This window comes from Labrus bergylta, chromosome 3, assembly GCF_963930695.1.
Source record: "Labrus bergylta chromosome 3, fLabBer1.1, whole genome shotgun sequence".
NCBI classification, from domain to species: Eukaryota; Metazoa; Chordata; class Actinopteri; order Labriformes; family Labridae; genus Labrus; species Labrus bergylta.
The window spans coordinates 12308597-12322901 of NC_089197.1; the positions used below are offsets into that span (position 1 = coordinate 12308597).

At 41.8% G+C, this 14305-nt stretch overlaps 1 protein-coding gene across 1 annotated transcript; it reads left to right on the forward strand.

The window, feature by feature from the left end:
- Positions 1-7332: 7332 nt before the first annotated feature.
- kcna4 (potassium voltage-gated channel, shaker-related subfamily, member 4) lies at positions 7333-13650 on the forward strand. The gene is made up of 2 exons (XM_065952698.1): positions 7333-10388; positions 10720-13650. The coding sequence occupies exon 2, from the start codon at positions 11350-11352 to the stop codon at positions 13468-13470; it is 2121 nt and encodes a 706-aa protein (XP_065808770.1). The 5' UTR covers positions 7333-10388; positions 10720-11349; the 3' UTR covers positions 13471-13650.
- Positions 13651-14305: the final 655 nt, after the last annotated feature.

The window sequence follows — 14305 nt, forward strand, 5'->3', positions numbered from 1 at the left end:
CTTGATGTCTGTTCTGTTGTGGTCTTGAGTTTATGTCTTTGCTTTGTCTGTCAAAGCACTTGTTAACATTAGTTTACAAGACACACGTTACTTCTAATTGTCACTGCCTCTACCATCAGTGTGTGAATGTGTAGGTGTGACCTGCGGTGTTAAAGCGCTTTGGGTAGTCAGAAGACTAGAAAAACAATATACCAGTGTTTCCTCTAGGTTTACAGCGTTGGGGGGGGGGACAAGCCGACATGGCGACACGCTGACACAAACACTTGAAGGAATCTTGGTGTTCATGGGTTACTTTTAATGACAGCTGTCCTTTTCTACCAGAAAGGTCTCCTTAAATGACTTCTTTCCCTGATTTCCGACTCTATCCACTATCCTATCCCTACAATAAAGGCACAAAAAGCCCAAAAATAAATCTTTAAATATATATATATATATATATTTTTTTTTTTTTTACTTGACCTTCAGGGGGGGCAGGCCGCCCCCCAATATAATGGTAGGGGAAACACTGTATACCATATACCATTAAAAGGCACTATATAAATAAAGTTATTATTATTAAAGCTGTATAAATAAAAATACTACAGTCTAGCAAATTAAAGGTCCTTAATAACTGTCCTTAAAAACATGACTTGAGTAAATGTATTTAACTTTACTTCACACAGCTGAGACAGCCTCCAGGCCTGCGACTGTCTGTTTTTGATTAATTCTGTGGACTGCAGCATTCAGTACAAAGTTAGCACTGCACCATGAGCCGCGATATCTGCAGTGACAGTACAATAGAAGAACTTGGCTAGCAGCCACAGTCCATTCACCTGCTCTTCTGTCTCCCCTTTCAGCCACCGGGGACTCCCGGTTCCTCAGCATCCTGCCTCACCTGCCTAACAAGGCTGCAACGACTTTTATAGAGTGTCACCTTCGTCCTCTAAGGCAATGTTTCCTTTAGTGAAACGTCATCGGGAATACATCATTGTTAGCATGAATTTCGTCCTTAATTAACAGCAGCCAGAGTTGATTAATGTTGTATTCAGAGTAATTCACATCATTAGTTCTTTTTTGAGTGGTCTGAAGAGCAGCTTGTATTATTTTCTTGAAATCAGCACATCTACACCGAAATTGATTTATTAAGTACGGAGATGAAACCATTACAGACACGTAAGCACAGCGCTGATATGCTAATTATATTTACAGTTTTTTACGGTCAACAAAGGGCAGGTAGACCTTCAAGACATTATCATTGTTCCTAAATATAGCCTTTGTTTCCTGGATGAAAGTTAAATGTACTATGTGGAATCTTCCAGCAGCGTAGTAACTACATACTGTACGTGTGCTTTGGACGACTAGCTGTATCATGGATGGCTGAAATCAACACTGGGTGTCATTAAACTTAAGTCAATAGCTATGTTTACTAGAGCCCTACCGAATAATTGGCCGGCCAATAATATCGGCTGAAATTAGCACATCAAGTGACTATCGGTATCTGCTCAATTTATCACAGATATGCGCCGATATTACTAGATTTATTCACCAGTCAGAAAGCAGTTTCATTGTTTTACATTTACAATACTTGTTCAACCCAATTAAAATCATACTGATTGGGGATTCAAGCCTTACTGCTCATATTGAAGCTAAAGGCATGGTACACCTGCATTAAGCATATTATTAGAAAACATACTTGAGACATATGCAGAGCTGTGCCAACAGTCTAATCTGCCAGAAATAACAGAAGAAGAAACAGAGTCCAACACGACGACGACAGTTTTGCCTTCATATTTACTGTAAATCAGATGGATTCATAGTGGAAAACAAAGAGTGGAAAGAGAACATACTGGCGAGCAGAAGAAAAAAAAGTATGATGTATCTTCATTACGTGCTTGACGATTCGATCGGTTTCTCACTGCTGTGTGAAATAAACGTCATCACCCCCACCCACTTGCTTGTGGTAGATATTTGTATTAATATTACCTGAAAGTTACAACCGTGCATCTTAGTCCAACCAGCTGATGTGAATCACAAAGACAAAAGAAATGTCCCTTTCAGATATTCTTCTCCTAAAGCACAACAGATTCTCCTTTTCATTAGGAAAGATTTGCAAAAACCTTGGACTTTGTGTTGTTATAGGTGAAGTGGGGTTTGCTCGGGTTAGCTAGTGTTGCTAGTTGTTGTTGCTGCAGCTGTTTAGAGAAGCTTGAGACATAAGGCAAGCTACATATACATCACTTTTGTTGGATTTTTTCCTGGCAAAATATGCCTAAAGTCTTTAAAACATAGATAATGGTACATAGAGGGCCAAAGGCAGCCTAGAAAGTGTGGGCGTGTATCGCTTTTTTGTATAGAGAAATGAATAGGCTACATGTACTGTACATTTCTTCATATACACCTTAAGCAAAATAAATACTGACGTATCATTCATCAGATGTCTGCTATAGCATCTTCTGACTTCTTCCCACAGCTATCGGAGGAGGAAGCGTCTGGGAATCACTTTGGAGATGATGGACGAGGTGAGGGTTTCACTGCTCAGGATGATTTTCTGCTTCATAACTCTAAACTCTTCTATAAAATAAGCTCATTTGGGTGTAACAGCTCAAACAAGCTTTAAATGAAGCCAGCTCCCAGCCATACATCTTGCTGACATCTCAGTTTTTTGTCACAGGTCATTGATTTTGAGCTCTGGAGCAAGGTCCTCTCAGTTTTTATAAACACACCATAAACACTGGCTGCCATAACACGACTGACAAAACCACAAAGCCACTCAGTCACATCTTTTTCCCTTCTCTGCAGAGCCCCGCCCTGCTCTCCTGGACCAGTGCGTGATCACATTCAGCAACAGAAACAGTTTCTTGAACAATCACTGTGTCACTTGATATAAAACCAGAGCACTCATCAAGGCCAAGGTAAGTTCTTCAAATGTCAAATGTACCTTAAAGCATTTCAAATCAGTAAACTGGTCTATAATAGTAATGTCATGTGATGTGATCAATAGGTGGCAGTAGAGCCGTAGTTTGGGACATTCGTATTGTCGCAATAATTGGTTACGTTAATTCCCAAGTTTAAGTGAACGCTCCCTCAAGTTGGAAGAATTTTGAATATGAGGAACATTTTACTGACTTACTCTCTAACATCATTTGATTATACATTAGATATATTGTAACTGTAAAAATATATAAATATTATTAATTGTTTTCTCAGGTTAGCGTCATGTTAGGTTAAAAAAAATCAATTAAAGTAATATGGAGCTGAATTCTCACCCATTTGTCTCTGTGTTAGTGATACTTGACCTGTGGTGTTGTTAATAAAGTATCTGCTTGGCTGGAAGCCTTTTGTTTGACGATAAACACCAAGAAAACTATCTTAATCTTTGTCTCCATTAAAAAGTCACCTTCAACAAGAGCGCTAAATATCAGAATGGAATTATTGAACAAGAAACAGAGGTGAAGTATCTGGAAATCATTTTAGGGAATTGGCCTCCGCTTCAAACACTATGATACTTGCATTGGATGGCTGGTTTTCAGTTTGTCTATGTATATTGTATCTCTAACAAATAACAATAACTATATTATACAATTTCAACATTAACCCAAAGAGATCATGAGTCCACTTTATAAGCCTGCAGAACAGCTGGGTTTGTTGAGATACAAATATTATATTGTCAATTTGAACAGAGTATATACAGAAAGGAAGAGGGAAAGGGACAGAAGAGAGAGAGTGATTATATTTAGTTTAAAAAATATAGTTAACAATGATTTTTTATTTTTTTTATCCATTTTAGAATGAAACACTTAAGTCATCCTAACATGTTATAAACATGGACATCCTTTCAATGGGGCACTAGAAGTATCTTGTGTTTATTTCAAATTCAAATGGACAGAAGACAAACACCCAGTGGATAAAGAGAAATGTTCTATTGTGGTATAAACCTTTGTTATCTGATTGAGAGGCCATGAGTCTGCATGCTCCGTTGTTTTCCTTTTCTCAGAGCCACACCTGTCTGCAAGCTTTAACCAGAGACCTGAAACACAAAACAACGCCTCCACAGCTCAGCCAAGGACGACACTTTTGTTCGGTGTCTGTGCTGGAGGTTTGTGTGTGCAGGCTGAGCATGGACGTAGGTGGTTAGCTGTGTTTTATCTGTATGAAGGCCTGATGACTGTTCCCTGTCCTCTCTTCTCTACTTTCTCTGTTCTCTTTCCATTTCTATATCCAAACCCATTCCTTATGTAAAGTTACATTTCTCATATTAACCGCTAATCTTCACTTAACCGCTTACATCTGTATATTAGGTTTTAATTTAAATATAAACAGAATAGTGTAATTCACAATCCTTTTGATGAACGTAACTGACCTCTATTCATCAAGAAATATTACCAAGGACATGACGTCAGTGACTAATTTACTACAGCTGTTCCAGATGAGTTTTTCATCTTGCAGAGATTCGTGTGGTTTGCAAAATATGCCGTCGTAAATTAACAAAATGCCATTTAATCCGATGTAATCTAGTTGTGCAAAAAAATGTGCTTAGCTTGTATTTAAAACAACCTGAAGGATAGAGGTGTTTGTTTGCTGAACCTGTCTGAGACAAATTGTGTTTTGGGGCTTCTTTTTACATGCCTGTTTCAGCTGGGACATAAATCCATTACTGATGTCACAAACTCCTGGAGAACATCTGTACATCCCTGCTGATAAGTGAGACGACAAACTCGGTGTGGTGATGCAGCCCCCTAAAACGTCTTCATAGTTGCACTTTTTAAAAATATATACTGTGTCAGAATAAGATAACACAGGACTCATTTTATACATACTCTTCATATTAAGGTGATGTCCAGATCAGATTAAACAAAATATTTTAGCTTATCAATATTCATTTAGCTTTACAAAGCTTGTTGTTCAATACAGAAAGATAAGATAAGAGTGTATTAAGAGTCAGTGAATTTCATAATCACCCTCATTTATTTAATTTACATCCACTGAAAACAGGTTGAGGAAAAGCCCTCATTAGAATTGGTGCCGAGGTTCAGACTATAGACAATAGAAAAGATCAAAATCAAAACAGGCGGTTAGAAATTACTTTATGAGAGAGGGAGAGTTTATTAGCCCATGCTAGCTCTTCTTGCTTAATTAAAACAGTTTTCCACATAAACAACAGTGAAATCTGAGTCCACTTTACGAGCCTTAAAAACACCACAGGGGGTTTAGATACTAAATAATGTAAAAGGGTCAAAGGTTGATTTCAACATCAGCATCAAAAATGGAACAGTCACTGGAACAAGAGATTTGTTTTCTGTTGTGATAAAATTTGGTTTTGTAAAAATAAATATATTTTTTAAAGCATTTTAAAAATGCACTCTTCAATGATACTCTTCATATTATGGTAATGCTCAGACCTGAATAAACTCAAAAGTTTGGCTTATTGGTTTTTCCATGCATCATTAAGAAATCTTGTTGTCAGGAATCTGTACCTGACTAAATCAAACTTCACACTGATGCTTTCCATCATACTGACAACTGAAGGTTGATGTTGCCCTATTAAGTCTCATTCTTTGTGTCAAATGTCTCTTTCACTTTTTTCTAACTCCATCAGCTTTTTTTAGATTTTGTTGTTCTTGTAAGAATGAGACAAGAGCACAACTTTAAATGAAGGGTTTCTTATGTTCTTGTGTTAAAAGTCTCTGCATGAAAGAAGAAGAAATATGTGAATTGCAATCAAATGCATGTTGTGGCTTGAAGGATGAGCTTAAAGATGCATGCCTCTTGAATTTGAAATGTTAAGTTGCTGTTTTTTGTGTATTAAAAAATGCATTCATCAGCTGGATTTGCTCACAGTGCACATATCCTTAAGATGCAAGAGGAGTGAGTGAACAGATGCAGCCGTGTTGCAGCTCTGGCTTTAGTTCAAAGTGCAGCTAAACTTGTGTGTAATAGGCCTCCTTCTATCCTCAGTCCATCACCTCTTATTATTACTGACCTCACAACTCCCCCTGGTGCTGACTGAGGTGGATGCTCAATGAAGTGCAAGGAGGTGTGTGTGATTGTTATGTGTTGTATTGTATATGTGTGTGTGTGTGTGGTGGGTGGCTGGTTGCCTACATGTTGTGCGGACATAAAAAAAAAAAACGTTTGAGGGGAGAATGTGCTGCACACAGAGACAGAAAGGGATGAGTGTGAAGACGAGCTCTTCAAAGAAATCTGTGAGTGATATTTGCACTGTCAGCAGGACTGATCATTTCAAAAGCCTCTGCGTTGGATTTCACATTTGGCTTCACATTTCCTCTTATGAAAGCAGTGATTGTGTAATATATTTGAGAAGGAGACCGCAAAGGCAAAACTCCTACAGGAAAATTACAACTAGAGATTAAAAATAACACCTGAGGGAAGGATTGGGATCCCTTGGAGGAATATTGCATCAGGTTTCAGGTCTGGAATAACAGGCCGTTCTTGCCCTAATTAGAGTTTGTGAGTCGAACGGATAGTTTGAATTAAATGGTCTGGACCGGATGGGCTTTAGCTGCTGATTGCTGTGTATCCCAGCACCCAGCCAGAGGTGGTACCTGAAGAAAAATCAATTATCTGCACAATCAAATTAAATCCAGAAGGTTTCAAAGGTGCAATGAATAAGACTTTTTACCGTCCCATAACGGCAAAATGATCCAAATAAATCTGGGGTGGCAAATTGGAAGGCCGATCGATACCAGTGACTCAACAGTTACCTCGCCAGGTGCTGAAATGTCTGTGAAGTTGTTAAAGGATATGTGCACTGTTTGCTTCTGAGGGAATGACCAACTGGACACATAGCTGCTTTCCTGGATAAATTACAAAAACAAGCTACAAATATAGAAACATATGATAATATACTTTAGAAACTTTCACGTTGAACTGACAGATCTATAAGAGGTCTGCTTAGCGTGTCTGTAATGCAAGACTTTTTATTCTGATTTTATCTGGTGCTTTTTAAGCTGCTGTAACAACACAATTACCCAGTTTGGGAAGAAGTACATCTATTTATCTATCTATGGTAAATGGTAAATGGACTTGAGCTTGTATATAGCTTTTCTGGTCTTCTGACTACTCAAAGCACTTTAACGCTGCATGTCACACCTACACATTCACACGCTGATGGCAGAGGTAAAGTGAACATCAGACAAAACTTATCCCATTCATACACATCATGCATACACTGCAGATGAAATGGGGTTAAGTGCCTTGCCCAAGGATACATCGGACATGTTGCTGCAGGAGCTGGGAATCGAACCCCCAACAGTCTGGCTGACTGTCAACCGATTAACAAATGAGCCAGATCCGCCCAGCCTTAAACACACACCCACCCACCTAGAAGTTTTTTTAATCCTGAAGAAAATTCTTTATTTTTAACTTTGCTGCTTGTTTACAACTCACAATGTTAACAACAATCCTCCTTTTATAGAGTAACATCATTTCATCCTATACTGTATATGCATGTGTATAAATGGCAGGTAAAGCGGCTACAATCAGGGAAAAAAAACTTAAATGCTCAATAATGTAACTGGTCTACAGTTAATTGTAGTTTAAAAGAAAGTCATGCATTCATCACTTCTTCAGTATTAATGCACCGTTGACTTATTTATACCTGAGCACAGGTTTTTGCTCGACAGCTTGTTGTGTAACTTGGAGCCTCCATATTGACGCTTGTTTTCTGTCTGACTCTTAACATCTTAAATAAGTACAATAATACGTGAGTAAATTAGTAAAAGATAAAGAACTGTGAGTAATTTCTTTTACAAGTAAATTTGAGTTTTTGATGAGACAATTGCCTTTATTGAACCATTTTGCTAATTGGTTTACCATACACAGATCATATGATTAGGTTTTCTGCGAAACTATTGAAGGCTGTAACTTAACCATGCTGAATGCTTTTTTCATCATATTGGCTAGAACTTCTTGGAGTAAAAACAAAAAACATTTCTGCTGTTGGAGATTTATTAGAGAGCAGATAATGGCAGGGACACTTGAGCAGGGGGATGCTCAAGTGTGCGGCCACTTAAAGGCTTGTTGTTGTCTTTTGAGAAAAGATTTATGAATATTTTACACTTTCATTTAAAAGTTTGTCCTGAATAAAGATTGGCTTAAATATTAAAACCTGCAAACCTTTGAAACTTCCTCTGAATACAAGACAAACTGTAAAATAAAGGTTCAATGGGACTAAGAACTGTGAATTTAGTTTGATGTGTGGATAGATGTTTGTCACTCTCAAAGAGATGACAGGTCAGATGAAGTTCAATGAGGGTGAGAGGAAAGAGAAAAAAAGAGTTCAGTTGAATTGAAGATTCCCTTATTGAGTCCCTTATGTGTCTTACAAGTCTTTGCTGCCTCCGTGAATCACACCTCAGAACATTTGGTATTTGTTTAGTTAAGAACAGATTCAATATTTAGCACTTTAGTTCAAAAAAAAGATAACGTTGTGCATGTCGTAGTTTGTCAAGTCAGATCTCTAAATCAGGTCAGGAGGTGTCTCTGTGTCTCTGAAACCTTCTCTTCTCCTGAGTAGGATCAAAGTTTGTGCCTTCAACAGAAAAACATCAGAATAATTGGATTTCCTTTGCTTTATTGTATTAATGTTTCTCTGCAACAAAACAGAGGAGTGTTTCTATGCCTCTAGCAAAAGAAAAAAAAAACTTTTCCAAAAAGCCTTTAATGCTTGTTCTAATGTTGTTCTTTAATGCTCTGTTAGTTTCTAGTGCCATAGTTTGTATACCTGAAAGACTTACACATTGATTTGCTTTCATCCATGACTCAAGTGATGTTTGTGCTGGAATGTTTACATCTTTCATATGAAAGCAGTGAGGAAGTTTGATTGTGAAGTAAATGTAAATTTAGAGCTCAATACTTGTGCAAGAAGCTGCTGATTTCACATCCGCTGAGTCACCAAAGTCTCTGGGATTCTGTGATTTCTGATGACTGAACTGTTCTGTTACTTTGGAAAAAGATATTGAGCAAATAAATATCTACCCTTCTAAAACGGTATGTGTCGTCTCTTTGTTGCTCAAATATTAAAGGGAGAGGACTTCTTTCTTTCCTGTTCCCTCACAAGCAATAGGCAGATAAATACAACTCATGTAACGTTTGGTAAACATAAATCTACAAACTTAAATAAATGGACAGTCCTGCTATTTGCAAGTTGCAAAAAAATGTGCGAAAAAATGCAAATTAAGTTCCTCGAATGCTTTAAATTCACATATTTCAAAGATAAACTCCAAAAATCTATGAATGTATTTCCTGGGCAAGTGGGGTACTTTGTACAAAGAAAAAATACAGAAAGAGAAAGATTTCAATAATGACTACTGAGCTAAACTAAGACTAAAACTAAACTCTGTAAGATATTTTCTCAGGGTAAAACAGAACAGAATTGTTTTAATTAGACTGAAAATGTAAAGTAAAGCAATGTTTTCACACTCTCCTCCCAAAGAATGACAACTAGCAACGTCACTGTATTATGAATGGAGAGTAGTGCGTTACTTTTTTTGGGGGAAAATGACTCCCCCCCCTAGGTTGGTTGCCCCCCCCCAGGAGTGCTGATGAAGGGCAGAGGAGACTCGGATGTGAGACTGCAGCACGGTGCGCAGTGACCGTCTGCGGCCACTGGGGGAGGACCGAGCACCGCTTGCACGCGCTGCAGTACAGGAACGACTTTCTCACCGAGCCTCTCCATTATCACACACACACACACACACACACACACACACACACACAGTAACACGCGCGCGCACACACACAAACACACACACACACACACACACACACACACACACACACACACACACACACACACACACACACACAATGGAAAGGATACCGGAGAATAGGTAGGGCTACAGCGGCAGGCAGACAGATGTGTGATGCACAGACTCAACCAGGGGGCCTTTTCCTCTCGACTGCGTGACGGTAAACTTTTACCCACCCTCGCATCTTTTTTTCTTTTTTTTCTTTTTTTTTTTTCATATTCACGATCGCGCGGAGCTGCCATCGATTCCAACTCCACACCTGCTCCCTTTTCTCCCTCCTTAATGATTATTGCTGCCAGTGTTACAGGAGCGATGCAGCAGAAACGGGGGCTGAAGTGGCGATAGATCCTGTTGAATTGAGACACAAGACGTCGAGACGCAGCCAAAAAAAAAAAAAAAAAGTGTCCTCCTCAGAGTGCGTCAGAGCACGGATGCATGTTGTGGATGATATACTCGCTGCTTGGATACCACTGTGGGGATTTGTGATATTCCCTTCCAAAATCAAAGACGGGAATTTGGGCAACAGCGAAGAACTGCATCCTCACCTAGCCTACCTCCTCCTCCTCATCCTCATCCTCCACCTCCAGCAAATTTGTTTGTAGGGGGGCTGAGGCGATCTCGTTTGGCCCCTTCAGACATGTAAGTATACATATTAATATACAGAGAGGCTGTTCTCATGTGCAAAATCTAGTGCGTAATCGCTTTTCTAAACAGAGATGCCTTCCATGCAATCATTTCCGTAATCAGCATGTACACACTCTAACAATAATAATAACAACAACAGCAACGATACTAATAATGATAACACTGTGCAGAATTAAGTTTTACCGCCCTCATAATGCAAAACAACGAGTAGTATCCTCACTATGCAGTCGCCAAGACAACGGACAATGTGAACACATCACTGTATTTCTTTGATTTCTCTTTTGGCTAAAACCTACTGCTGTTTTCTCCTCTCTTCTCCTCGCAGCTCCCCGGAGCGTCAAAGGAATAATAAAGTCGATCAGATTCAACGGAGCTCTATAATTCAACAGAGAAAAGATCCAGTTGTTTTTTTTTTCTTCTTATCTCATCGCATAAAATGGCAACCAGGAGTGACCACAGAGGATCAAAAAACGCATTTGGGCGCAAGCCGCGCTCGTGGAGGGTTTAACCACCTGATGGGCACCGGAGGAAGCGAGGAGGAGAGACTGTTTTGGTGTCGCTTGTTGACTCGGTGATTTATGATGCTGAGCAAATAAAACGGGCGCTGCAAGTTTTGCCACAGAGCGTCTGCGTAACAGGCTATGCCACCGGGCCACACGGATTTTTGGTTATGGTAATGATGTCATAAAAAAAATTCCAGGGCCTGTGCCTAAAAAGGGAACATATCTCCTACCATGTAAGTAGCCACATGGGCTGCACTCGTGGACCTGAACGAGGTGTGTTTGTTTTCGTGACAGTCTCATATTCGCTACTGATTGGTGGAACCGGTAGATGCCTCATTTTCTCTCTCTACGCGCTTTTTTGAGCTGCAACTTTTCTCCTCTGGCCTGCTTCCACTTCGCCCTGAGGCGGTCACTGTAGCGCTCACAGATCGAGCCGCTCATTGACTTTAAAGATGGAGTTTGCCATGGTGGGCGCTGACGGGTGCAATAGCCACCTGCCTTACGGGTATGCCCAAGCTCGCGCGCGGGAGAGGGAGCGCGAGAGGGAGCGCCAGGTAGCCCAGTCGAAAGCGGCGGTTGCTGCGGCCGCAACCGAAGGAGGAGGAGGAGGTGAGGAGGAAGGAGGAGGAGGTGGTGGTGGCAGCGGAGGTGGAAGTGGCGGCGGCGTTGGGGGGTCCTCCTCCTCCTCCTCCTCCTCCTCCTCGAGCGCTCATCTCCTTAACAACCGCCAGCATCAGTCTCGCGCCGCCTCCTCCTCCACGAACGCCAACATCAGCAGCAGCAGCGGTACCGCCTCGCGCCCCTCCTCCTCCTCCTCCTCCTCCTCCTCCTCCTCCTCCTCGCAGCACCAGCAGGAGCCCGAGCAGCAACAGAGAGTTCTCAGAGAGCGTAAAAAGCAGCGCGGCGTCGGACGCTGGAGACGCAGCCGGACGCAGACTCTCGGAAGGGACCTGCGCCAGTCGGAGCTGGCGCTGCTCGGATCCGAGGAGGACATGATGATAGAGGAAGAAGAGGCCGAGGGAGCCGAGGAAGAGGAGGAGGAGGAGGAGGAGGAGGAGGAGGAGGGGGGCCGGGAAAGTAAGAGGTCGAGTTTTCTGTGTAACATGGATGATGAGACGGTGTCGCTCACTGACAGGCGCCCTCAGTCCGGATACGAAAACGTTTACAGCGAGAGCGGCTGCTGTGAGAGAGTTGTCATCAACGTGTCCGGGCTGAAGTTTGAAACCAGGCTCAAAACTCTCACTCAGTTCCCGGACACGCTCCTGGGAGACCCCGACAAGAGAATCAGGTACTTTGACCCGCTGAGGAACGAATACTTCTTCGACCGGAACAGACCGAGTTTTGACGCCATTCTTTATTATTACCAGTCAGGGGGGCGATTAAAAAGACCCGCCAACGTCCCGTTTGACATCTTCTCCGAGGAGGTGAAGTTTTATGAACTCGGGGAGGAGGCGATATTAAAGTTCCGGGAGGATGAGGGTTTTGTGAAAGAGGAGGAAAAGCCTCTACCGGAGGACGAGTTCAAGCGCCAAATTTGGCTGCTGTTCGAGTATCCGGAGAGTTCCAGCCCTGCCCGGGGGATTGCGGTGGTGTCTGTGCTGGTTATAGTCATTTCTATTGTCATTTTCTGCCTGGAGACGCTGCCGGAGTTCAGGGATGAAAAAGAGTATCTACAGCCACGAGTCAACTCCACTCAGCCTGATCACGGATTTACTCCTTTCAACGACCCGTTTTTCATAGTGGAAACAGTTTGCATCATCTGGTTCTCCTTTGAGATTATAGTCCGCTTCTTTGCGAGCCCGAGCAAGCCTGCTTTCTTTAAAAACATTATGAACACTATAGACATTGTATCCATTTTGCCTTACTTCATAACTCTCGGCACGGACCTGGCGCAGCACCAAGAAAACGGGCAGCAGGCGATGAGTTTTGCCATCCTGAGAATAATCCGCCTCGTCAGGGTGTTTCGCATCTTCAAACTTTCCAGGCACTCCAAGGGGCTGCAGATCCTGGGTCATACCCTGCGCGCCAGCATGAGGGAGCTGGCCCTCCTCATTTTCTTCCTCGTCATCGGAGTCATCCTCTTCTCCAGCGCGGTCTACTTCGCAGAGGCGGACGAGCCCACGTCTCAGTTCACGAGCATCCCGGACGCGTTCTGGTGGGCTGTGGTGACCATGACCACGGTGGGTTACGGTGACATGAAGCCCATCACGGTCGGGGGGAAGATAGTGGGCTCCCTGTGCGCAATAGCGGGCGTGTTAACCATCGCTCTGCCGGTGCCGGTCATAGTGTCCAACTTTAACTACTTTTACCACAGGGAGACGGATAATAATGAGGACCAGGCGCCGGTGGTGGAGAGCATGCCCCCGGGCTGCCCCTACTTCCCGGACTTTTTAAGGAAATTCAAAGGTTCGCCCTCTGGCTCCTCGCTGGGTGATAAAGCGGAGTATATGGAGATGGAGGAGGGGGTGACGGAGTCGTTGTGCGGGCTGGACAAAAGCCCGAGTAAAGGAAATGGCACAGACATAGGCCGGAGAAACAGTACTAACTCTAAATCCATTCAGACTGACGTGTGACAACAAATAGAGTATCTTTTTAAGTGAAATATGCCCTATAAAGAGACTGTACGAGCAGGTGGTCCCCCTAACACAAGTTTTACGCACACATAAACACACACACACACACACACACACACACACACACACACACACACACACACACACACACACACACACACACACACACACACACACTCATAAATCACTAATTGACAGGTTTAGGATATTTCATTCTCTACATCTCAGAGCAAAAGTTTCTCTCAAATCCTCTCCACGCTGATGAGCAATTAAGACAAATATTCGCCAAATGGGTTGATAAGTTAAGTCATGTAACCTTTTCGGGCTTCCAAATCTGACATCAAATCGAAATTGAGACAGGCTATGCATTTGCACTTTATGGGTTTCATCTGTCAGTAACAGAAAGGGTAGGAATGATCGTTTTGCTGATATGCAATAAAGTTATTTTGTTTGCACTAATGTAGAATCTACGCTGGTTTAGGCTGATTTTTATTTTAGAGACAGAAACTGTAGGCCATGCAAATGGCAATAATTGAGTCCTCTTCTGACCTTAGCTGAAGAATGTTTGAGTTACTTCCTCACAGAGAGCAAACTAAGGTTTTGAACAACCTCTTTCATGTTGCCAATAAAAATTGGACTCCAGTAAAGGAAAAAGTCAAAGACAGATAAATAAAGCTTTTGTTACTCCTCCAACTCTTAATGTGATATAAACAAAAAAATAGCATTTAGAAGTCATCAAATAAAGTAGGGCTAGACTTATTTCTATGACATCCACACAAACATGCTTTTCCACAGCAGGCCAAGAAAAGCCTTGTGTTGTCGAGCCACCATGAGA